Source organism: Vipera ursinii (assembly GCF_947247035.1).
Source record: "Vipera ursinii genome assembly, chromosome: 14".
Classification (NCBI taxonomy): Eukaryota; Metazoa; Chordata; class Lepidosauria; order Squamata; family Viperidae; genus Vipera; species Vipera ursinii.
Genome location: NC_139527.1, coordinates 5681637 through 5705914, shown reverse-complemented (window position 1 = coordinate 5705914; position 24278 = coordinate 5681637). Strand labels below are relative to the sequence as shown.

At 47.7% G+C, this 24278-nt stretch overlaps 1 protein-coding gene across 4 annotated transcripts in view; it reads left to right on the top strand.

Moving 5' to 3' along the window:
- Positions 1-24278, top strand: part of HIRA (histone cell cycle regulator) — a 31521-nt gene that overhangs the window by 266 nt on the left and 6977 nt on the right. For 2 of the 4 annotated variants that reach the window (XM_083373228.1, XM_083373231.1), the window contains exons 2-18: positions 4105-4167; positions 6212-6322; positions 7598-7688; positions 8505-8599; positions 9307-9402; positions 10506-10666; positions 12019-12186; positions 12578-12691; positions 14267-14337; positions 15105-15210; positions 15536-15763; positions 17044-17129; positions 17925-18119; positions 19003-19173; positions 20225-20417; positions 21833-21934; positions 23589-23737. In XM_083373228.1, coding sequence (XP_083229354.1) covers positions 4105-4167; positions 6212-6322; positions 7598-7688; positions 8505-8599; positions 9307-9402; positions 10506-10666; positions 12019-12186; positions 12578-12691; positions 14267-14337; positions 15105-15210; positions 15536-15763; positions 17044-17129; positions 17925-18119; positions 19003-19173; positions 20225-20417; positions 21833-21934; positions 23589-23737 — 2200 coding nt within the window. The remainder of the gene's footprint in view (positions 1-4104; positions 4168-6211; positions 6323-7597; positions 7689-8504; positions 8600-9306; positions 9403-10505; positions 10667-12018; positions 12187-12577; positions 12692-14266; positions 14338-15104; positions 15211-15535; positions 15764-17043; positions 17130-17924; positions 18120-19002; positions 19174-20224; positions 20418-21832; positions 21935-23588; positions 23738-24278) is intronic. The other 2 variants (XM_083373229.1, XM_083373230.1) reach the window with 2 other exon arrangements.

Below are 24278 nucleotides of genomic sequence, written 5' to 3'. Positions count from 1 at the left end.
CCCCCCCTCCCCGCGCTGGCGGCCGGGATGAATGGAGGGGGGGGGGTTTCCTCTGAGGGAGTGCAGAGGGTTGGGGGAGTGTCCTCGGGTTTATCCCCACGGGGAGGGGCGAAGGAGGAGGGGTCCTCTGAGCAAAGGGGAGGGGGGGTCTCCTTGGACCCCGTACCCGCGTGTGTGTGTGGGGGGGGAGGAGGGTCCTCTGAGCTCATGCAAAAGGTTGGCCCTATACACCAGGGGTCTCCAAACTTGGCCCTTTGATGACTTGTGGACTTCAACTCCCAGAATTCCTCAGCCAGGCATGCTGGCTGAGGAATTCTGGGAGTTGAAGTCCACAAGTCATCAAAGGGCCAAGTTTGAAGACCCCTGCATACACAAAGCGGTGGGGGGGGGAGGAAGGAGGTGGGTCCTCTGAGCTAGTGCAGAGGGTTGTGGGGGGGGGGAATCCTCTGCGCTGGCGCCCCCTCACCCACTGGGGAGAAAGGAGGGGGTTCCTCTGAGCAAAGGGGGAAGGGCTAGGGAGGGGGTGTCCTTGGCCCCTCATCCCCCTCTCGAGGGGTCCTCTGAGGGTGTGCAGAGTGATGGAGTGTCCTCGGGTTTATCCCCGTGGGGAGGGGGTAAGGAGGGGGGTCCTCTGAGCTAGTGCAGAGGGTTGTGGGGGGGATCCTCTGCGCTGGCGCCCCCTCACCCACTGGGGAGAAAGGAGGGGGGGTCCTCTGAGCAAAGGGGGAGGGCTAGGGAGGGGGTGTCCTTGGCCCCTCATCCCCCTCTCGAGGGGTCCTCTGAGGGTGTGCAGAGTGATGGAGTGTCCTCGGGTTTATCCCCGTGGGGAGGGGGTAAGGAGGGGGGTCCTCTGAGCAAAGGGGGAGGGCTTGGGGGGGTGTCCTTGGCCCACCATATCTACTGGGGGGCGGGAAAGGAGGGTCCTCTGAGCTCATGCAAAAGGTTGCTGCCCCCACACTCACTTGGGGGGGGTTCGGAGAGGGTTAGCTGAGCACGTGCAGAGGGCCCCCATGGAGAGGGCTGGAGTGGGGAGGACCCTTGTTTGGGTTGCCTCCAGACATACACACCCCAAAACACCATGGCCGGGGGGGCTGGGGTGAAGAGGAGGTGGAGGAAGGGGAAGATGCTAAGGGGTCTACAAGCATGTGCAGAGGGCCCCAAAGAGTGGGCAGCGGGAGCACACCCAGAAATAGGAGCAGGAGGAGTCGAATGGGTCCTTGAGCAAGCGCAGAGCACCCCAAGATGAGAAATCCTTGGACAGGCCGCCTCCTCCCAGGAAGTCAGCCGACTGGGGCCTTCTGTTCAAGCTCAGAGACTACCAGCCTCCCTTCCCCTCTCCTTGCCTGTGTCCTTGGAAGACTCAATACCAGCCTCCCCCTTCCTTTGGGAAACACTTTTTCACTCGTTGTTGAGTTACCACAGAATATAAATACAACCCCCACCCCACCCCCCAGTTTACAGTGCATTCTCTTTCTTGCAAAAATACAAGCAACTTACAACCATTTAGGAATGGGGGAGAAGAGAGTGTGTGTTGCAATCTTGCAAACGTTGCAATCTTGATGTTTGAGGACCTAGGGCAGGGGTAGGCAACCTGGGCTCTTTGATTGATTGATTGATTGATTGATTGATTGATTGATTTGATTTGTATACCACCCTTCTCCCTAAGGACTGAGGGACTTTATGACTCGTGGACTTCAACTCCCAGAATTCCTGAGCCAGCCACGCTCAGGAGACATGGAGAGGTTTCCAAGCTGAGCCATGCTGGCTCAGGGATTGTGGGAGTTGAAGTCCACCAGTCATAAAAGAGCCTACTCCTGAGTCCTAGGTAAAAGATTCAAGATGAAAAATACCTCTCTGCTTTCTTAGACAATTGCTCCCTTTTGTTATGGTGACTGGCAGCCTCTTGCAGGCTTTTGTGACCTTGACACCTGAGGTCCTCTAGGTGTGTGTAGAGTTCTCCATTCCTAAAGAAAACCATTATGTGTGGCTTAGGTCAGTGTCTTTTATTGAAGTATTGTAGCTCCTTAAAGTTTTGACTGGCCTTTGTCCTGGGTTTTGATATCAGGACCTTGAAATGCAGGAAGATACCAAAAACTCGTACTTAAAATTTGGTGCTTTTTTAAAAAAAGTGCCTCGCTTGTAGGATTTTTCATATAAAACTGTTTTCTTTGACATGTTTGATTGCAGTAGCTTTTGCAGTACTTAAAATTTTTTGTGTGTGTGTATAAAAAGGTAAAGGTTCCCCCGCACATGCGTGCTAGTCGTTTCCAACTCTAGGGGCCGGTGCTCATCTCTGTTTCAATGCTGAAGAGCCAGCGCTTGTCCGAGGACGTCTCCGTGATCCTGTGGCCGGCATGACTAGATGCCAAAGGCGCACGGAACGCTGCTACCTTCCCACCGTAGTGGTCCCTATTTTTCTACTTGCATTTTTTATGTGCTTTCGAACTGCTAGGTTGGCAGAAGCTGGGATGAGTAACAGGCGCTCACTCTGTTACGTGGCACTCGGGATTCGACCCGCCAAACTGCTGACCTTCTGATCGACAAACTCAGCGTCCTAACCCACTGAGCCACCGTGTGTGTGTGTGTGTGTGTGTTCAGCATAGAAGGAAAGTTGTTAGTGGCATCTTAATGTTTAAAGAGACAGTTTTTGATTCTCTGATCTCGTCCACTGTGCACTTTGCACTTTCTCAAAGACAGTACTGCTTACTGCAGACCAATAATAATAACAACAACAACAATAATAATAATAAAGTTGGAAGGGACCTTGGAGGTCATCTAATCCACCCCCCTGCTCAGGCAGGAAACCCTATACCATTTCAGGCAAATGGCTGTCCAGTCTCTCCTTAAAAACTTCCAGTGTTGGAGCATTCACCGCTTCTGGAGGCAGGTGGTTCCACTGGTTAATTGTTCTAACTGTCAGGAAGTTTCTCCTTAGTTCTAGATTGCTTCTCTCCTTGATTAGTTGCAGGGACAGTGTGCGTCTTCCCAATACTTTCGTTGAAGTGGACAGTTCCCTATTTTAGCATTGTACTATTTCTAAATGGACTTTTTCCCCCCTGAAAACTTTAAAGAGCTCCTTGGAAGTCATCTAGTGCCTAAGTGGCCATTTCATGACCTCTAAAGGAAATGTATTTTCCATCCAGATCAGAACTGCTTGGACCCTCAATGGGACATTCCCTGGAGAGAGAAAAAAGTATTAAAATATACTTTGGACCGCTGAACAGATCATAGCTCTCCCATTAGGAAGACAAACGTTAGCGCCTCTTAACTTAGAGACATTTTACAATGGGTCCGGATGGGTTTTATGGAAAGCAGGATGCATTTTGCAGTTTCTAGCAAAGACTGTCTTCCGTTGTCTATTCTTGAGTTTTATTCAGCCTCCTAGACAGTTAAGCTTTGCCTTAGTGATTTCTTGCTGGCAGACCCCCACAAGGGGTCCGATAACAGAAGATAACATATTAACCCTCTTAAGAACATAGATTGAGAAGAACGCCAAAGTGTTTCGCTGATCCTTTCATCCTTATTATCAGGAAGGATCTGGAAGCATAGCTGTTGTTGTTTTCCCTCCCAGAGGCGAAGAAAGGGCTCCAGATACCCATACCATATGCAGAGTGTCCTCCTTGATTTCCCAGGAAGGGGTGTTTGATGTTCCTTCCACCCAAAGGGTTGGTGGACGGGCTCAAAGTAGCCTTGTTGCAGAGAAAAGTTTCATCAGCGGCCGTTCTGCTTTCTTTTTAGAAAGTCAGCTAAAATACCGTTGATCAATAAGAGCCCCAGAGTGCAAACTTTGCCATCAAACAGGTCACCCCGGAGAGTAGGATATGTTAGTGGCGACCTGCTGAGGCAGTGATTTGCTTAGAGATTTTTTTTTCCATTATGCGCTCAGCGGTTATAGAAATAGAACTTGGCTGAGTTGGAGAAACATCCTTGGTCACTGATCCCTGAGGCCCTTTGGAAAACCAGAAGGGAATACTCGGCTTCGTTGCTGGCTGACTATCAGTTCGCTAGTAGTGATAAACTCTCTCTCTCTGCAGCTTGTGGTGCATTACAAGCCCAAGGATACTTTGCTCAATTTTCTCTTATTTGTTTGGTTTTTTTCCCCAGCCAAGCCGATATTTTCCGTTGACATTCATCCAGATGGGACCAAGTTTGCAACTGGAGGGCAAGGTATGGTGGCCGAAAAAGTTTCTTGTAAACTCCTGCACCCAGTCCATAAAAGGAACTTAAATGGTAACCTGTACAGGTACACTTCGCTTAGGGACCCCTTGTTCAGCCACTGTTCAAACTTGCAATGGCAGGAGGGAAGACTTAAAACTAGTCCTCAAACATGTAGCTGTGGCAGCATCCCCGTGGTCATTTGATCATGATTTGGGCAACTGCATTTGCAATAGTTGCAGCATCCCGCAGTTACGTCATCTCCCTCTGCGACTTTCCCTGCTGGCTCCCAGCAGGCAAAGCCAATGGGGAAGGCGTTGCGGTCCTCACTTAACAACCTGTGACTTGCTCAGCGACCACCACGAAAAACGCTGCGAGTTGTTGCGGAGGTCCTCGCTGAAGGACTGCCTCAGTTAACAGCGGCCTTTCCTGATCTGTCTAAGGTCTGTCGTGGAAACACCTAGTGAAAAAGACAAGAGACAGCAACACAAAACAATCATTCTTACTTTAAGACTCAGTGGTTTATTTCAGCAGTAATTTGGAACACACACATAAAACATCACTTAACGTTAAGAACCCCATTGCAATGAGGTCCAGTGACATAGCAGGTCCAATAAGGTCCATAGCAGCTGTAGGCCAGTGGCAAATCAATCAGGTCCAGTCCCAACTTTTTAAACCGTTTCTCGTCCTAGGACCATAGACGTGGTCAGCAATCTTACACTTTCTGCTGGACATAACTTTCTCGGGTACATTGCAACCCGCATCCATCCTCTACTTTCAGTTCCCTACTTCTTACAGTTCCAGTCCTTAAATGTTCTAAATATATTTAAAACAAGCAAGCTTAGCAAAAATCATATTAAGTAAAATACAGCTGCACTTTAGATTACAAATAGTACTTCCTTCGGATTGTAAAACGGAGCATAGCGCAAACCTGGGTCCAATACTTTTTCCATGAGGCCTACTTAGTTCACCTGGGCCTAGCCCTCGCACAGAAGAAGAACAGTAGCCAATATTTTCATTTTCAACCCGTAAATAAGCAGCCCTTTATCTTAACAAATCTCTTTTGAATCGAGTAATGCTGAACGTACGTTTTGACTAATGATAATTTTAAAATAGGAACTCCGCTCCTTTCGCTGGGGATACAGAAGATCGTCAGTGAAATATTCTTAGACCTAAAATGATAGGCAATAAAGAACCGTACAGGCATCACCCCCTAGAGTTATATCTGACTGTTTTTGCTAGCTACAATAACCCCTGGGCTATTCCTGAATCCGTCTGCATTTGGTTTTGATTTATTTAAGGGGCGGACTTCGCCTGCAGCGTGTCCCACAGCAGGCTGCTAGCGTGGCCAACAGCAGGGATCGAGATTCTGGGGATAAAACATCAGAAGCAAATATGCTTGCCAACCCCGAGGTTATAATTAATGTGGCATTAGTTGGATTAATTTAAAATGTGCAATTTAATAGGCTTCAACGTTCAGTAACTTTCCCCTCTTTTTATTTACAGTGGCAGGGGTACATTGTTCCCTAATCAAAGTAAATGCTAGCTACAGAATTTTAAAAATAAAACTAAAAAAAAACGGTGTGAACTAAGTGCCATAGGTATTTCCTGAGATCTTAAGTTATTATTAAAAAATATTTGTGGCTCCATACTATCATTACAGAAGCTAGACTTTCAGTAGAGCCCAGGTTGTGGCTACGTGTTTTGTAGTTTTGCATCTTTCAGCTAAACTTAAAAACTGGGCAGCCATAAACTGGATTTTAAACGCCATGTTTCTTTGTAGGGTATTTTTTGTTAAAATCCTATTGCTGCGGTACTCGGTGGAATTGGGTTCTCTAATTTTAAGTTGTGTGGACTTCAACTCCCAGCATCCCCTGCTGTTATAAGCAGACGCTTCCAGTCCTCTGTTATTTGCTAAATTAAGGAGGAAGTTAATTCTCTGCTTCAAAGAAATCTCTACGGACGCTTAGCGAAGATACACAGCCTTGTATCTTCGCATGACAGTTCTTCTCTGCAGTAACTGCTGTGAAAAGTGTGTTTTCCTTTGTATCTTCAGGACAGGATTCCGGAAAAGTGGTAATATGGAATATGGCTCCTGTCCTCAAGGAGGAAGACGAGAAGAACGAGAATGTACCCAAAATGCTTTGTCAGATGGACAATCATTTAGGTATGGTAGCATAGATTATTTATTTATTTATTTATTTATTTATTGATTGATTGCGGTGGGCTAATGGGCCAGCATAATTTGAGAGCCAGTTTGGTCTAGTGCAGGGGTAGGCAAACTTGGCTCTTTTATGACTTGTGGACTTCAACTCCCAGAATTCCTGAGCCAGCCACGCCGAGGGGAAAGGGAGAGGTTTCCATGCTTAGCCATGCTGGCTCAGGAATTCTGGGAGTTCAAGTCCACGAGGCATAAAAGAGCCCAGGTTGCCTATCCCTGGTCTAGTGGTTAAGTCACCAGACTAGAAAGCAAGAGACCATGAGTTCTAGTCCCACCTTAGGCGTGAAAGGCAATTAGGTGACTTTGGGCTAATCACCAGGAGACTGTGAGTTCTAGTCCCGCCTTAGGCATGAAAGCCAATTAGGTGACTTTGGGCCAATCACCAGGAGAGGTTATGTTCTAGTCCCGCCTTAGGCATGACAGCTAGTTGATTGACTTTGGGCCAGTCACCAGGAGGCTCTGAGTTCTAGTCCTGCCTTAGGCATGCAAGCTTGCTGGGTGACTTTGGGCCAGTCACTCTCTCTCAGCCCAACCCACCTGAAAGGGTTGTTGTTGTGGAGAAAATAGGAGGAGGAAGGTGTGTTGGATATGTTCACCGCCTTGAGTTACTTGTAAAAATAATAAAGGCAGGATGCAAATACAGGTGATCCTTGAATTACAACAATTCGTTTAGTGACCGTTCAAAGTTACAACTGTACTGAAAAATGTGACTTATGACCATTTCCCACAGTTAACAATCTTTGCAGCAAAAAAACCCCTCCCCCATGATCACATGATCAAAAGTCCGGTACTTGGCAACTGGTTCATACTTACGACGGTTGCACTTGTCCTGGGGATCACATGATCCCCTTTTGCGACCTTCCAACAAGCAAAACCAACGGAGGACGCCAGATTCACTTAACAACCGGGTTACTAACTTATATCAACTGCAGTGATTCGCTTAACAGCGGAGGCAAGAAAGGTCGTAAAATGGGGCAAAATTCCCCTAACAGATGTCTCAACCACAGAAAAAAACAAATTTGCTCAGTCGTACGTCGATATACAATACCAAAAAGGTAGCCTTACATGTTGGGAGGATTAAAAACACCACCTGTGCTTTGAAAAGATCACCGGGTGGTAACTCTTCCACTAATACAAGCTTCCGCATTAGTCTCAGAATGTGTTCTGAGGCTTCTTTTTTTTCCCCCCGCAAGCATCTTTGTCTTCCCATTTTTGTTCTAGCATGCGTGAATTGTGTGCGGTGGTCCAACAACGGCATATACCTTGCCTCTGGGGGAGATGATAAGCTGGTCATGGTCTGGAAGAGAGCTGCGTAAGTGTATTTTCCTTCCCTCTCCCCCCCCCTAAATTTTAATTCTTGGCATCTTCCTTGGACTCTTTTTTTTGGGGGGGGAAATTCCTTATGTTCAAGGTTGGGTAAATATCTGTAATTTTAACATCTATCCTATTTTGACTTGATGGCGCCAAACGGCGATTTGTTGCTAATTGTGTTCTTGTTCACACGTTTTGCATACGTGTATATGCTGACGCACTATTTAAACTTATGTTTGGGTTTGTGCATATAGTGTGTTTTAGGACCCCAGAGTCCTTTCTTCCTTCCTTCCTTCCTTCCTTCCTTCCTTCCTTCCTTCCTTCCTTCCTTCCTTCCTTCCTTCCTCCCTCCCTCCCTCCCTCCCTCCCTCCCTCCCTCCCTCCTCTCCACAAATTCCACTCCCTTCTAGCTCTCATGATGTTCCCTAGTTGGCTCATGAAATGTCTGCAAGAAAGCAACCAAGCTCAGAGAGCACCAAGGACCCCACAATCCTCCTCCTCCTCCTCTCCACAAATTCCACTCCCTTCTAGCTCTCATGATGTTCCCTAGTTGGCTCATGAAATGTCTGCAAGAAAGCAACCAAGCTCACAGAGCACCAAGGACCCCACAGTCGCCATCTTCCTCCTCCTCCTCCTCCTCCTCCTCCTCTCCACAAATTCCACTCCCTTCTAGCTCTCAAGATGTTCCCTAGTTGGCTCATGAAACGTCTGCAAGGAAACCACCAAAGCTCAGAGGGCACCAAGGAGCCTTCCCTTCAACCCTCATTTACCAATGTCCTCTTTCACCGATACCCCCCCCCCACTCTTTCTTCCACAGGTACATCGGGCCCAGCACCGTGTTCGGCTCCAGCAGTAAGCTCGCTAACATAGAACAGTGGAGGTGTGTCTCGATTCTGAGAAGCCACTCAGGCGGTAAGAGGGCTTCAAGTTCAAAAGGCGGTCGGTCGCGTGGCGTGGTCTGCTTTCTAAAAAAAAATGAGATTCCCCCCACAGATGGCCGTTGCGATGGCGCGATTAAAGCTCGGTCTGTTTTTTGTTTTTTTTAATGTACACCGTGGACTTCCAGTTGTGGTGTCACACACCCCCTGTCCAGAAGAAGAAGAAGAGAAATAATCTCTAGAGTCGATGTAAATTTACTCGGGTGGTCTGCTGTGTAAGGGTCTCCAGGCTTGGCCACTTGAAGGCGTGTGGACTTCAATTCCCCGCGCCGGCTGAAGTTCACAAGTCTTAAAGTGGCCGAAGTTGGAGATCCCAGGACGGCCAGCAATGGCCAGGTAATAGGCCCCCATCAGCCACTGACTCCTGCCTGGTGCTTTTTTTGGATCAGGGTCTTAGCCCACCTTTTCCTCACCAGGTTTCTGTGGAGAAAAGTAGACGTAGAACTCGGCTGACGATCGTTTGTTCAAACGACGTTTCAAAGTTTCTCACAGTCTGTCCTTGCGCTTAACGACCGCCACACCACCCCTGCACTCACCTGACCCATCATTTGTGGCGCTAGGCCCTTGGTTTGCATTTACACAACCCATTCCAGGGTCGTCCTCGTCACAGGAGGAACCGGTCTGGGCCGGATGCTGTCCCATGGAATTCAGGTGACTTGAGTTTTTAAACTTTCCACGTAGATGTCATGGATGTGGCGTGGTCCCCGCACGACGCTTGGCTGGCCTCCTGCAGCGTGGACAACACGGTGGTGATCTGGAACGCTCTCAAATTCCCTGGTAAGGACACTTGGAAATGACTTTTGGACTTTGTGCTTGAGGTGTGGGGGGGGAGGGGAGGGGGGAAATGAAACTTTGATTTTGGGTTTGGTGTTACAGAAACGGCTGTGGGAATTTGGGTTTGGCCAGTCTTAAAGAAAAGAAGAAATAGGGGAGACAGGGTAGCAGTGTTCCAGTATCTGAGGGGCTGCCACGAAGAAGAGGGGGCCAGGTTGTTCACCAGAGCACCAGAGGGAAGGACCAGAAACAATGGTTGGAAACTGATCAAAGAGAGAAGCAACCTGGAATTAAGGAGAAACTTCCTGACAGTGAGGACAATCAACCAGTGGAACAGCTTGCCACCAGATATCATGGGCCCTCCATCGCTGGAGGTTTTTAAGAAGAGACTAGACAATCACCAGTCTGAGATGTTATAGGTTCTCCTGCTTGAGCAGGGGGCTGGACTAGAAGACCTCCAAGGTCCCTCCCAGCTCTATTCTATTCTAATCAAAGAGAGAAGCAACCTGGATTTAAGGAGAAACTTCCTGACAGTCAGGACAATCAACCAGTGGAACAGCTTTGGCTCCAGAAGCGGTGAATGCTCCAAGACTGGAAGTTTTTAAGAAGAGACTGGACAATCACCTGTCTGAGATGTTATAGGTTCTCCTGCTTGAGCAGGGGGCTGGACTAGAAGACCTCCAAGGTCCCTCCCAGCTCTATTCTGTTCGAAAATGGCTAGGGTATACTGCTGTGTAAAAAAAATAAATCAAAAGTTGAGCTTTCGTGTTATTGCCTTAAGTCTACTGCATCAAAAGGAGCCAGAAGTCAATGCTTTTTCTTTTCCCCCCTCTGCCTACACTTTTCTCTCTTCACCCTTTTCCTCCCCTGTTTTAACCTTTATTTTTTCTTTAAATTTTGTATTTTGCGCTTTGCCAAAATCAATACAAAAACATTTGGGATCTCAACATTCCTTGGTAAAGGGCCAGCACTGACCGAATTGTTCGGCCTTCACTGTGCCCTGCCTCCTGCTTTTGTCTCATCCGAAGGCATTTCCAGGAACCAGTCTTTCCACTCACACACACACACTCTCTCTCTCTCTTTTTTTTTTTCTCCTTTACCTGTAGAAATCCTTGCCACTCTGAAAGGCCACTCCGGCCTGGTTAAGGGGCTCACCTGGGATCCTGTTGGGAAATACATTGCCTCCCAAGCTGACGACCGAAGCTTGAAGGTCTGGCGAACGATGGATTGGCAGCTAGAAACCAACATCACCAAACCCTTTGATGAAGTACGTATCGCCATCTTCGCCATCTGAACGTATCCGTCCATCGCTCCGTCCTTCCGCAGTCGGGCTGACAGATGCTTCCACGTCAGTTCCAAGGCGCCCGCTTGCCTGAAACTCTTTAAAGCAGCCGCATCGTTTCCTGGAATCTCGTAGCGGAAAGGCCCAGCTACTTGAAAAAGTTGCAGAGAGCAGTTTAATGTTCACACTCTGCACGCCCCCCCCTTTTTTTTGGCGGGGGGGCGGAATCGGATACAAAGTGCCGCTGTAGGAAAGGATCAGGCTTTGTGTGTGTGTGTGTGTGTGTGTGTGTGTGTGTGTGTGGGACAAACGCGTCATCAGTTTCAAGTCCCTTTAGGCCAGGCATGTCAAACTCGTGATGTCGCATGACGTAACGCGACTTTTTCCTCGTTGCCGGCAATGGGGAGGGCACGGTTTCGTCGTGATGCATTCGGCCCGCGGACCAGCAGTTTGACATGCCTGCTTTATGCCCACAAGAGACGTTAAGCCCAGCCCACCTTGAATTCCATTGGCTCTTATCTACCGCCAGTTTGATTTGACCGTTAGTAGCTCAGATTTTTGTAGAGAGCAATTTGAACCGCCTGGACTCTTGATTCCCTACGCTTGATAGCCACACGGTCCTGTTCCACAACATAGGTAGTCCTCGACTTGCAACATTCCGCTTTTAGTAGCCGTTCGAAGTGACAACAGCCCTGAGAACAGTGACTTAATGACCGTTTTTCGCAATTATGACCGGTGTAGCACCCACCACGTCCACCTGATCCAAATTCAGACGCTTGGGAACTGACTCATATTTATGACGGTTGCAGCGTCCCAGGGGCAACCTCCCGACAAACAAAGTCAGTGGGCGAATCCCGGTTCTCTTAACAACCGTGTCACTAGCTTAACAACCGTGTCACTAGCTTAACCGCAGTGATGCATTTAATGGCGTTGGAAAGAAAGGTTGTAAAATGGGGCAAAATTCACTCAAGTGTCTCACTTAGCAGCGGAAAATGTGGGCTCCCTTGTGGTCGTACGTCCGGGACTACCTGCATTATATCCACCAGATGCTTTAGGGTGATACATCCCATGGCTGTAGAACGGGTCTTCAAACTCGGCCCTTTTACGACTCGTGGACTTCAACTCCCAGAATTCCACAGCCAGGCACCTCTGGCTGAGGCATTCTGGGAGTTGAAGTCCACGCGTCGTAAAAGGGCCGAGTTTGAAGACCCTTGCTGTAGAAAATCCTAATAGCTCTGCTTATTTCTTACGTGCTTCTCCGACTGTGTACCTTTGCAAAAAAAAAAAACCAACAACCCTGACTTAGCTTTGTGCACGCTGTCCTCGCTCTCTTTCAGTGTGGAGGCACAACACACGTGTTGCGCATCAGCTGGTCTCCTGACGGCCACTATCTGGTCTCGGCTCACGCCATGAATAATTCCGGGCCCACCGCCCAGATCATTGAAAGGGACGGATGGAAAACCAACATGGATTTTGTCGGCCACCGCAAAGCAGTGACCGTAGTGGTGAGTCCTTTCCCATCCTGAAATTAATCACATGACCCTCGGGATGCTTTGACGGTCATAAGTGAGAGGACCGGTCCTGAGTCATTTTTCCCCCAGTGCTGTCCTGATTTCAAACAGCCGCTTAAGCCGCGTGGCCCTTCAAACTTTGGCTCTTTGATGGCTTGTGGACTTCGACTCCCAGAATTCCTCAGCCAGGCAAGCTGGCTGAGGAATTCTGGGAGTTGAAGTCCACGAGCCATCAAAGGGCCAAGTTGGAAGACCCCTGGCTTAAGAGCTGGTTTGTAAGTTGAGAACCACCTGCGAAGTACCTGCTGGTTTCTTTTCTTAAAGTACCTTTTTTAAAATAAAAAAATATATTAAATTTTAAAAAAACCTTGATTTTTCTTTCCAGAAATTCAACCCAAAAATCTTTAAAAAGAAGCAAAAGAATGGCAGCTCTACCAAAGCAAGCTGCCCTTATTGCTGTTGTGCAGTTGGCAGCAAAGACCGGTCTCTTTCCGTCTGGGTAAGTAACTCTTCTGCGACGCGGTGGTTCAGTGGGTTAGGATGCTGAGCTTGTTGATCAGAAGGTCGGTAGTTTGGTGGGTCGAATCCCGAGTGCCGCGTAACAGAGTGAGCGCCTGTTACTCGTCCCAGCTTCTGCCAACCTAGCAGTTCGAAAGCACGTAAAAATGCAAGTAGAAAAATAGGGACCACTCCGGTGGGAAGGTAACAGCGTTCCGTGCGCCTTTGGCGTCTAGTCATGCCGGCCACGTGACCACGGAGACGTCCTCGGACAAGCGCTGGCTCTTCGGCTTTGAAACGGAGATGAGCACCGGCCCCTAGAGTCAGAAACGACTAGCACGCATGTGCGGGGGAACCTTTACCTTTACTTTAAGTAACTGTTCTGGTCAGCTTTAAGCGGTTAGGTCAGGGGTGGAGAACCTTGGCTCTTTCAAGACCTATGGACCTCAACTCCCAGCATGGCTGGCTCAGGAATTCTGGGAGTTGAAGTCCACAAGTCATCAAAGAACCAAGGTTCCCCACCCCTGGGGGTAGGTGGTCTTTTGCGTGTGCTGTATTTTTGCAAAATCAAATCAAAAAATTTGGGCCCTTCTCGGGATGACGTTTTTTTAGTCAGGGATATCCAAACTTTGCAACTTTTTAAGACTGGCGGACTTCAACTCCCAGCGTGGCTGGCTGGAGAATTCTGGGAGTTGAAGTCCACAAGTCGTAAACATTGCCAAGTTTGGACGCCCCGGTGTTAGGCTTCTTCAGATTCAGATCCTGCTTTGTTTTTAAACTCATCTCAGACTAAGCCAGGTTCCATGTCCTTCAAAGAATTGGGTTGTTTTTTTTAAAAGGCCCACCTTGTGAGTTTTCAATCCCTTCCCCTTTAAAACATGCAGGAGAGAATGTGGGGGGTGCTTGTGGGATACACCCATTTTTTTTGAAAGGCGATCAAATGGCCAATCAAAGCATTTTGCATTGGCAGCCAAATCAGACTGCTGTAATTTCTACTAGATTATTAAAAGTTATATTCCGTCCTCCTCCAGATTCAAACATGGGGAGTTTGCGGTCCCGATGTTGTTCTGAAATTCAGATTTTGCTGCCTAACAGCAATTCCTAGCAACCCTTAGTTTTGCCATACCATTGGCAGCTGCTTGGAATTGCACTCTACAGCTGTTCCTCAAGTTACGACTGTAACGTCCATTACGGTTGTAGCGCTTATGAAAGTGTTAGGTGACCAACCTGATTTTGTGAAATATTTTGTGGCAATCATTCAGCAGCCTAAGTGCAAATGCCCCAGTTGTTTACTGTAGCAACGTTTTGCCAACTGTGCTGTTTTTTCCCCGGCAAAACCATCGTAAACCGCGGTCTCGAGAGTTTGCCGATAGGCATAAATCAGCAAATGGGCATAAATCGAGGACCACCGCCGACATGATTTGAAGGCCGCAGGTTCCCACCAATTTGCTTAAATTTTCCACTCGTAGTTACTCTTTGTAGCACAGATGAATGTATGCTAACTTAAGCACATCGTTAAATCTCAGGATGCGAGACTCCTTTTGTGGTACTCATATGCCTGTAATTTTGTTTTTAGCTGACGTGTCTGAAAAGGCCTTTGGTTGTCATACATGAGCTATTCGACAAGTCCATCATGGATATTTCATGGTAAGATAGCTTTCACGGGCACTTGCCTTCAGAAGTTGTGGGTGCTCAGCCATCACTGGAGTTTTTGAGGAAGAGATTGGACAACCGTTTGTCTGAAATGGTATAGGGCACAGGTTTGCAACCCGCGGCTCCGGAGCCACATGCGAGCCGTCTCCTGCGGCTCCCAGTCCTTTGCCATGTGCAGTCCAAAAAAAAAAAAAAAGTGGGACTAAAAAAGTTCAACCAATCAATTCAAATATGCAGGGTAGGTGCATATCTTGCCTTGGCTCCACTCTTCAGTCAAACCCTGTTCTGCGCATGCGCGCATGTACGCGCATGTGCACACATTTTTTTGCGGCTCCCAGTTTTTCCTTTTGTGAGGGAACCGGTTCCGAGTGGCTCTTTCACTGTTTCAGGTTGCTGACCCCTGGTATAGGGCAAGGGTCTTGCAACTTGGCCCTTTTAGGACTTGTGGACTTCAACTCCCAGAATTCCTCAGCCAGGCACGCTGCTGGCCGAGGAACTCTGGGAGTTGAAGTCCACAAGTCATCAAAGGGCCAAGTCTGAAGAACCCTGGTATAGAGTTTCCTGTTGAGCAGGGGGTTGGACTAGGAAGACCTCCGTGGTCCCTTCCAACTCTTGTCATTTTGTCATCATCCTACCGAAGAAGCTTCTTGGATAAGAAGCGAAACGTCTTAAAGGAAAAACAAAGGGGGGAGAGGGGGAAGCACCTTTGGGAACCTGGGCGACTGAGAATCTCCACAGACATTTTGTTTCTTCTCCTTCAGGACTTTGAACGGCCTTGGCATTTTAGTGTGTTCCATGGATGGGTCCGTGGCGTTTCTGGATTTTTCCCAAGACGAGCTGGGCGACCCGCTCAGCGAGGAAGAGAAGGTGCCCGTGGTGGTTTTGTTGAGCATTCTAACCTTTCGAATTTCTTCTATTTTTAAATAAATACCAGACTGCCTAGAGCAGAGGTGCCCGGCCTTTGGGGCATCACCAGGGATCACCGGTTCCGTGGAGAGAGGTTTTTTCCACGGGCCGGAGAGTGCGTGTTTTTGCGTGCTGCCTGCATCCCGCGGATGGGGCTTTGCTTGTTCGTGCGGACCGGTTGCTGGTGTGTCGCGGCCCGTTCCCGGTCCACGGACCGGGGGCATTGGGAGGGTGTGTCTGATCCAGAAGACGCCGCTTATGTTCTGATGTTCTTACCCCTTTCCAGAGCAACATCCACCAGTCTACCTACGGTAAAAGTTTAGCTATAATGACGGAGGCCCATCTCTCGACGGCCATTATTGAGAATCCGGAGATGCTCAAGTACCAGCAAAGGCAGCAGCAAGCGGAGAAGAAGAACGAGGCCCTCCGGGACGGAGCTGGTCTGGGAGTAGCAGTCACAGCTCCGAAGGTGGCCAGCATGGTGAATGGAGAAAGCTTAGAGGACATTCGAAAGGTAGTTTTTCCCTGGTCCCTGTTTCATTCCTTGGTCCTTCTTTTTAAGAAACCCATAAACTAAAATGTGCATATAGTGACGTAGCCGTGGAAGATCTGATGCCTCTTTGATAGACGATAGCCTCCCTTCCTCCCTCCCTCCCTCCCTTTTCTTCTTTCCTTCCTTCCTACCTTCCCTCCTTCCTTCCTCCTTCCCTCCCTCCCTTCCTTCCTTCCTTCCTTTTCTTCTTTCCTTCCTCCCTCCTTCCCTCCCTCCTTCCCTCCCTTCCTTTTCTTCTTTCCTTCCTTCCTTCCTTCCTTCCTTCCTTCCTTCCTCCTTCCTTCCCTCCCTTCCTTCCTTCCTTTCTTTTCTTTTTTCCTTCCTTCCTTCCTTTTCTTCTTTCCTTCCTCCCTCCTTCCCTCCCTCCTTCCCTCCCTTCCTTTTCTTCTTTCCTTCCTTCCTTCCTTCCTTCCTTCCTTCCTTCCTTCCTTCCTTCCTTCCTTCCTTCCTTCCTCCTTCCCTCCCTCCCTCCCTTCCTTCCTTCCTTTTCTTCTTTCCTTCCTTCCTTCCTTCCTTCCTTCCTTCCTTCCTCCTTCCCTCCCTCCCTTCCTTCCTTCCTTCCTTCCTTCCTTCCTTTTCTTCTTTTCTTCCTTCCTTCCTTCCTCCTTCCCTCCCTCCCTCCCTCCCTTTTCTTCTTTCCTCCTTCCCTCCCTCCCTTCCTTCCTTCCTTTTCTTTTTTCCTTCCTTCCTTCCTTCCTTCCTTCCTTCCTTCCTTCCTTCCTTCCTTCCTCCCTCCCTCCCTCCCTCCCTTCCTTCCTTCCCTTTTCCTTCTTTCGTACCTTCCTTCCTTCCTCCCTTCCTATCCCGCTTCCTCCCTGCCACTTCTTTCCTCCTCTCTTTTCAGGTGTACGTTCCTTCCTTCTTCCCTCCCTCCCTCCCTCCCTCTCTATCCCTCTTCCAATTGCCTTTCCTCTCTGTCTTCTCTTTAGAGCTCTACCTTCCTTCCTATTCTGTGCCCAGGGAACACAAGGTTGAGGCAGTCCATCGTTAACAGAGGAAGCAAAACTGCCCTTAAAAGTAGATTTCTCGATTAACGCCCTTTAAATATGTCATTGGGAGTTTAAAAAAAAACCCACACCAATGGCCAAAAGGAAAATAGGGACCTTTCATGTCAACGTAAGAGATATTTTGATATATCTATTTATTTAATATTGCTTTATCCACCCCTTTTATACGGCCACCATATAAAAGCTATAAAACTATAAAACCAAACGCCTAGTAATCCTATTTCTTCCTGGCAGAACCTATTAAAGAAACAAGTTGAGACGCGGACAGCCGACGGCCGGCGAAGGATCACACCGCTCTGCATAGCTCAGCTGGACACAGGGTACCATTTTCAAACCATTTTCGACTTTTGTTTCGTTTTGTTCCAAAAGTGGCAGCGGACAAAACGTTTCCGCTCTCTCAGCCCTAGGAAGAAGCAGGCCTGGCCAAACCACTTTCAAAGGGACCTCACCCCCTCCAGCTAGGACTGCAAAGAATTAACGAGATGTATCCAAATATCGCCTCTCCTTTTTTTAAAAATAAAAATAATAAAAATAAAAATCACAGATTTCAGTGTGATTCATAAGTCCTCCACTTACGACGAGAATTGGGAGCGGAAGCTCTGTTGCCAAGCGAGACACAGTTGTTTGGCGCATTGTGCCCAATCGTACGGTCCTTTTTTTGGGGTGGGGTGGTTAGGTCATAAAGCGAATCGTGCTATTGTGTAGTCAATCCGCCACTCTTCTGAACTGAATCGTCCCGATTTCTTAACATAGTAGTCCTTAAGCGAATCCGGCTTGCCCCGTGGATTTTGCTTGTCAGAAGCCAAATTGGGAAGGTCACCTATTGGCGATCACGTCACCGCCCGGGATGCGGCCCCCTGTCGTAAAAGGCCTGCTGGTTTCCCAAAGATTTACATTTTTTGGATCGTGTGACCTGGGGACGCTGCGACGGCAGCGAGCGTCATAAAGTCACTGTTTTCTGTCGTTTTTTCTGTTCAGCCCTCGAACAAACCCTGGTTAGTGGAAGATGACCTACAGTATACGAGACCTATTTCAAACATTGGCCCTTGATCGGTCCGGTGGGGATCATAGATACACGCCCCCATGTACCCTGACGGCCTTTCTTTTTCCCACAGGGATTTTTCGACCGCCCTCTTTAACAGCATCCCACTCTCTGGGTCCTTAGCTGGGTCCATGATGTCAGCTTCCCAGACAAATCAGCTCATAGCGTTAGATTACAACACGGCCAACTCCCTGAGCACCGCTAAGCCTGCCTTAGAGCCCATGGCAGCGGCCGCTAAATCGGCGGAAGACGTAGCCAACAAGGATGGGTGAGCATCAAAGAAAGGCCTTGTCCTCCTGACCTGGGTTGATGACTAAGGACCCGTTCACCGAAGCGTGGGTTGGCGTATAGTGAGGAGGACGTCCCACAGGTGCTTTTTTTTTTCAGGAGGCAACTGAACTTCCTTGTTTTTCTTGGAAGACCTTTCGCTTCTCGTCCCAGAAGCTTCTTCCCCTCTGACTGGATGGTGGGGAAACGGAAGGATTGATACACCCTTTGCAGACGGCTGGTCATTTGCGTCCTGTTAGAGAGTCGCCAAGGCCACCTGGAGCTTTGCCTGTGTCCTCAGGGTCACCTGAGTGGTGCAAATGGGTGTGGAGCCTTCTTGGAGCTGCGGAAAGGACCGTGTTGTAGACTGGAGATCCATGATGTCATAATCCCTCCTCCTCTGTGGAGGGAGTCATTGAGGACACAGATAAACCTCCAGGGGGATACGGCTTGCCTGGTGCTTCTCTAGAAGGTGTCCCCAATCTTTAACGTAATAGATGCCCAGCAAGCCGTATCCCTTTCTGCGATCTGGATTGGTCCCAGTCCTGTGAATGCTTCTCAAGCTTGGCAACTTGAAGCTGCGTGGACTTCAACTCCCAGAATTCCGGGAATTGAAGTCGGCAAGTCATAAAAAAGGGCCAGGAATTCTGGCCGGCACATTTTTGAGAGTTGAAGTCCACGCACCTTCAGGCTGCTAATGTTGAGAACTAACTGCTTTTAAAAAGTGAGACCTTGCGCCCCCCCCCCCGCCCCGCCCCCAAATTCAACAGGGTAGGGGATAGACCCCCACAACTGTCCATTGATGCTATTTCTTGCCGCTTTTGAGCAGAGATTGCCGGATGCGTGCTTCAAGTGTGTGTGTTTTGTGCTTTCTCTCTTCCCAGTGTGAACGCTACCTCGGCTTCAGCTGCCCTCCCAGCCTCTTCGTCCACGGTGCTGCCCACCCCACCTAAGATTGAGCCCATGAAGGCTTTTGATTCTCGGTTTACAGAGCGATCCAAAGCCACCTCAGGGACTTCCCCCGTCTCGCACGCCAATCAGGTTCCCTTGGACAGGTGAGGTGCAGAACCGGGAAAGGAACCGTTTCAGCTGGACACCCTATTTTTTTTCCGGCAAGGGAGAAAGCACCACGCTGGTCTCCTCTTGTTTTTCTGAGAGATGCAGTCCAAAGGATGCTGGCTTAGGGGGAACGGGAGGTGGACAGGGCCTCCAGCGTTGCCCTTCACAAATTTAAATGTCCACTAGATGGCAGCAAAGAGACCCAGGCACTCTCGTTCTTTGGTGCCCTCTAGTGGTCATCCGAATATTTACAATCTGTATCTGAAACCCTAATTTATTTATTTTGTACCTTGGCTTTTATACTTTTTAGAAATAGCTCAAGACCACAGACATGTCTAACACCCCCGCTTCCTCCTATTTTCTCCACAACAGCCCTGTAAGGTGTATTGGGCTGAGAGTGTCTGGCCCAAAGTCATGAAGCCCAGCCAGCTTTCATGCTTAAGGTGGAACTAGAACTCAGAGTCTTCCACAGGGCTCTTCAAACTTGGCCCTTTTATGACCCGTGGACTTCAACTCCCAGAATTCCTCAGCCAGGCACACATAATTAGTGGAAGAGTTACCACCCGGTGATCTTTTCAAAGCACAGGTGGTGTTTTTAATCCTCCAACATGTAAGCCGACCTTTTTGGCATTGTATATTGTACATTACTGGTGGCTCTCGACTTACGACTGCGACTGAGCAAATTTTTTTTTTCCTGTGGGTTGAGACATCTGTTAGGAGAATTTTGCCCCGTTTTACTACCTTTCTTGCCTCCGCTGTTAAGCAAATCACTGCAGTTGATTAAGTTAGTAACCCGGTCGTTAAGTGAATCTGGCTTCCTCCGTTGGGTTTTGCTTGTCGGAAGGTCGCAAAAGGGGATCCTGTGCAACCGTCGTAAGTATGAACCAGTTGCCCTTTTTACGACACGTGTGCCTGGCTGAGGAATTCTGCGAGTTGACGTCCACAAGTTTGAAGACACCTCCCCCCCCCCGGTCTGCCATTTTCTAGCCTGGTTCCTTAAAAACTGGATCAAACTGGTTTTTTTTCGTGTTTTTTTTCCCGCTGCAGAGTGAAGGAGCAGAACTCTCTTCGGGAAAGCAAACCCAGAGATCTCCTTGAAAGTAGCAGCGACAGCGAAGAAAAACTCGCCGTCAAACCCTCTTCGCTCTCCAAGCGAAAGTTGGACCTTGAAGTTGAAAAGAAGAAAAAAGGAAGACCTCGGAAAGACTCCCGCCTCATGCCCGTCACTTTAACCGTTCAGGTAACCCAAGGCCGGTCGCCGTCTCTCTCCGACACGCGGCGACGGCAGCTCCATTTCCTTTCTTCTCTTTTTTGTCCCTCCCATTTGAGAAACCAGACTGTACGTTTCTGAATCTAGCTGCGGGCAAATTAAGCCAATCATCGTGGTGTATTGCCTAGTCCAGGGGTAGGCAACCTCGGCTCTTTGATGACTCGTGGACTTCAACTCCCAGAATTCCTGAGCTGACTCAGGAATTCTGGAATTCCTGAGCTGACTCAGGAATTCTGGAATTCCTGAGCTGACTCAGGAATTCTGGAATTCCTGAGCTGACTCAGGAATTCTGGGACTTGAAGTCCATGAGTCATAAAAGAGCCGAGATTGCCTACCCCTGGACTAGAGCATGGCTGACTCAGGAATTATGGGAGTTGAGGTCCACGAGTCATCAAAGAGCCAAGGTTACCTACCCCTGGTCTAGGTGCTATTGCTAGCTATTGCTATTGAGAACAAACAGTGGTCTCTATAGATAGATAGATAGATATAGATATAGATATAGATATAGATATAGATAATAATAGCAATAATAATACCATTTTCCAGAGCAGGTCTGTGATTAGAACGGAGGTTTATAGTAGACTATAAACGCGGTGGCTGACGCGGTGGCTCAGTGGGTTAGGACGCTGAGCTTGTCGATCAGAAGGTCGGCAGTTTGGCAGGTCGAATCCCGAGTGCCGCGTAGCAGAGTGAGCGCCTGTTACTCGTCCCAGCTTCTGCCAACCTAGCAGTTCGAAAGCTCATAAAAATGCAAGTAGAAAAATAGGGACCACTACGGTGGGAAGGTAACAGCGTTCCGTGCGCCTTTGGCGTCTAGTCATGCCGGCCACATGACCACGGAGACGTCCTCGGACAAGCGCTGGCTCTTCGGCTTTGAAATGGAGATGAGCACCGGCCCCTAGAGTCAAAAACGACTAGCACACATGTGCAGTGGAACCTTAGATATAGATACACTTGATTTAATTGATTCCACTCTTCTAAGAAGCGATTTTTCTCACCAAACACACGTGCGCTTCAGCCTGGCTGGGTTATTTCAAACCCAGCTCAGATTCACCATGCAGAGTTCTTCTGAAGACCAGCTAGATCAGCGTCCCCCCCCCTTTCACCCCAAACATTTGGGCACCAGGGACCGCTTCTGTGGAGAAAGGGTTTTCCGTGGACCAGAGGGGGCCTGGTTTTGTGTGTTGCCTGCATCCCATGGATAGGGCTTTGCTTGTTTGGGCGGACCAGTTGCTGGCATGCCGCGGCCCAATACCGGGTCCACGGACCAAGGATTGGGGACCCCTGAGCTAGATTGCATAATTTGATCAGCCAGCTGAATTTGTGCCGGAGTGGAGCTGAGAGGGGCCTAACTGCTTCTCATCGTGTTTTGTTTTGTCTCCCAGTCTCCAGCTATATTAGCTTCCGAGAAGGATGGTGCTTGCCACAGTACACCCTTAGCACTTAAACTGCCGATGCCGGTCCTACAGAAATCGTTCGCTTTACAGGTAAGAGGTGGACTGCATTTGTTACTAGGTCCTTCTCCTGCCCTTCTTCTACCTGTCTAACCTGGAATCAAAGGCAGGGCCCCCAAAGCAAAGAATCCCTGGGATTTTTATTTATTTAAAAATGCACGCCGGAGGAATTCCCTTCAGTAAATGACGCTGCCCTACAGACAAATGGATGCGCTCATATTTATACATACAGGTAGTCCTCGACTTTTACAATCACAGTTGGGGCCCAAATTTTCTGTTGCTAAGTCAGACATTTGTTAAGTGAGTTTTGCCCCGTTTTATGGCCTTGTTTGACACCGTCGTTAAGAGGATTCCTGCAGTTGTTAAGTTAGGAGCACGGTCGTTAAGCGAATCTGGCTCCCCCCCCCCCCCTTGACTTTGCTTGTCGGAAGGTTCCAAAAGGGGATCACGTGACCCCGGGACAAGTGCAGCCGTCATAAATATGAGTCAGTGGGCAAGTGTCCGAATTTTGACCACAGGACCGCGGGGAGGCTGCAGCGGTCGTGGGTGTGAAAAACGGTCGTAAGCCACTTTTTTGAGTGTCATAACTTTGAACAGTTGTAAGTTGAGGACTGCCTGTATTAAAAAAAAGAAAATAATACAGTCATGCAGATGCATAGGTAATGGGTATTGGAATCATAATTAGCAAACCCCGGTTTATTTCCCCACCCCTCTAATTTAAGCAAAAATTTTTGTCTTAATGAAAAGAAACATACTGGTTAAGAAATTTTGGTAAAGCTTACTGAGAACCAGAGATTTCAAGTTTGTCTCAATTAATACACATTCCTTCTGTGTTTCTATTTTGCTAATATGCCTCCACTCCTCCAAGAATTTGTCTGTCTATCTGTATCTATCTATCTATCTATCTATCTATCTATCTATCTATCTATCTATCTATCTATCTATCTATCTATCTATCTAAATTTCTAAATATATATCTAAATATATTTCTTCTTAGCTACTCTATCTAGTTCAGCTTTATCTATGTCTGTCTGTCTGTCTATCTATCTATCTATCTATCTATCTATATCTAAATATCTAAATATATATCTAAATATATATCTAAATATATATCTAAATATCTATATTTCTTCTTAGCTACTCTAGTTCAGCTTTATCTGTCTGTCTACCTATCTAAATATCAATTTAAATATATTTTTTCTTAGCTACTCTATTTCAGCTCTATATCTATATCAATCATCTATCTAAATATCAATCTTAATATATTTCTTCTTAGCTACTCCATTTCAGTTTTATATCTATCTATCTATCTATCTCTATCTAAATATCAATCTGAATATCTATATTTTTTCTTAGCTACTCTGTTTCAGCTCTATATATATATATCAATCATCTATCTAAATATCAATCTAAATATATTTCTTCTTAGCTACTCTATTTCAATTTTATATCTATCTATCTATCTATCTATCTATCTATCTATCTATCTATCTATCTATCTATCTATCTATCTATCCATCCATCTATCTTTTTTCTATCTCTGTCGGTCTGTCTATCTCGAGGAGAGGAACATGCCAGCACCTCCCCTTTTAACTACACCCCAGATCAGCTTCTTCACAAACCTCCAGATTTCTCCACTGGCTTGAACTGGGATAGCTCAGGGGTTGAAAGGAAATCTCTCTTGCAGGTGAGCTCCGATCCCTCCATGTATATCGAAGTGGAAAACGAGATCACAGCCGTGGGAGGGTCCAAACTCAGCAGACTGAAATGCAACCGAGAAGGGAAAAAGTGGGAAACGGTGCTCACCAGCCGAATTCTCTCCGCGGCGGGAAGCTGGTAAGCGTCTGGGTTGGAGGATGCGCAGTAAAAGAGAGAACGGGCAGGGGCCTCAGTCTAAAACCTTGGTGCTTCGGATGAAAAAAGCGACGTTCCCCAATGCGAGGCCTCTCCATTGATCTGAAGCTCCCAATCCACACACAAAATCTAATATTTTGGGATCAACTATCGCCCCTGTAAGCAAGTCATCCAGAATGATCCTTGCACGATTTTTCTACCCTGGATCCTTTTGAAGCTGGTTGGGTTTGTTCATGTGCCTGGTTTAACCTTCATGTTGAATTTTTATTTTGGCTTTGTTATTGTTTTGCACGCTAATCAGCTTTGCTGGAAAGGTTGAGGAATGTGCCTTTTTCTTTTTAGATTTTTTTTTAACCCCATCTTTATTATTTTTATAAAAAAAACCTTAATATGGTGAACACACCTAATATTCCTTCCTTATTCTATTTTCCCAGCCACAACAATCCCATGAGGTGGGTTGGGCTGAGAGTGAGAGGGACTGGCCCTAGCCTTTCATGCTTGAGGTGGGATTAGAACTCACAGT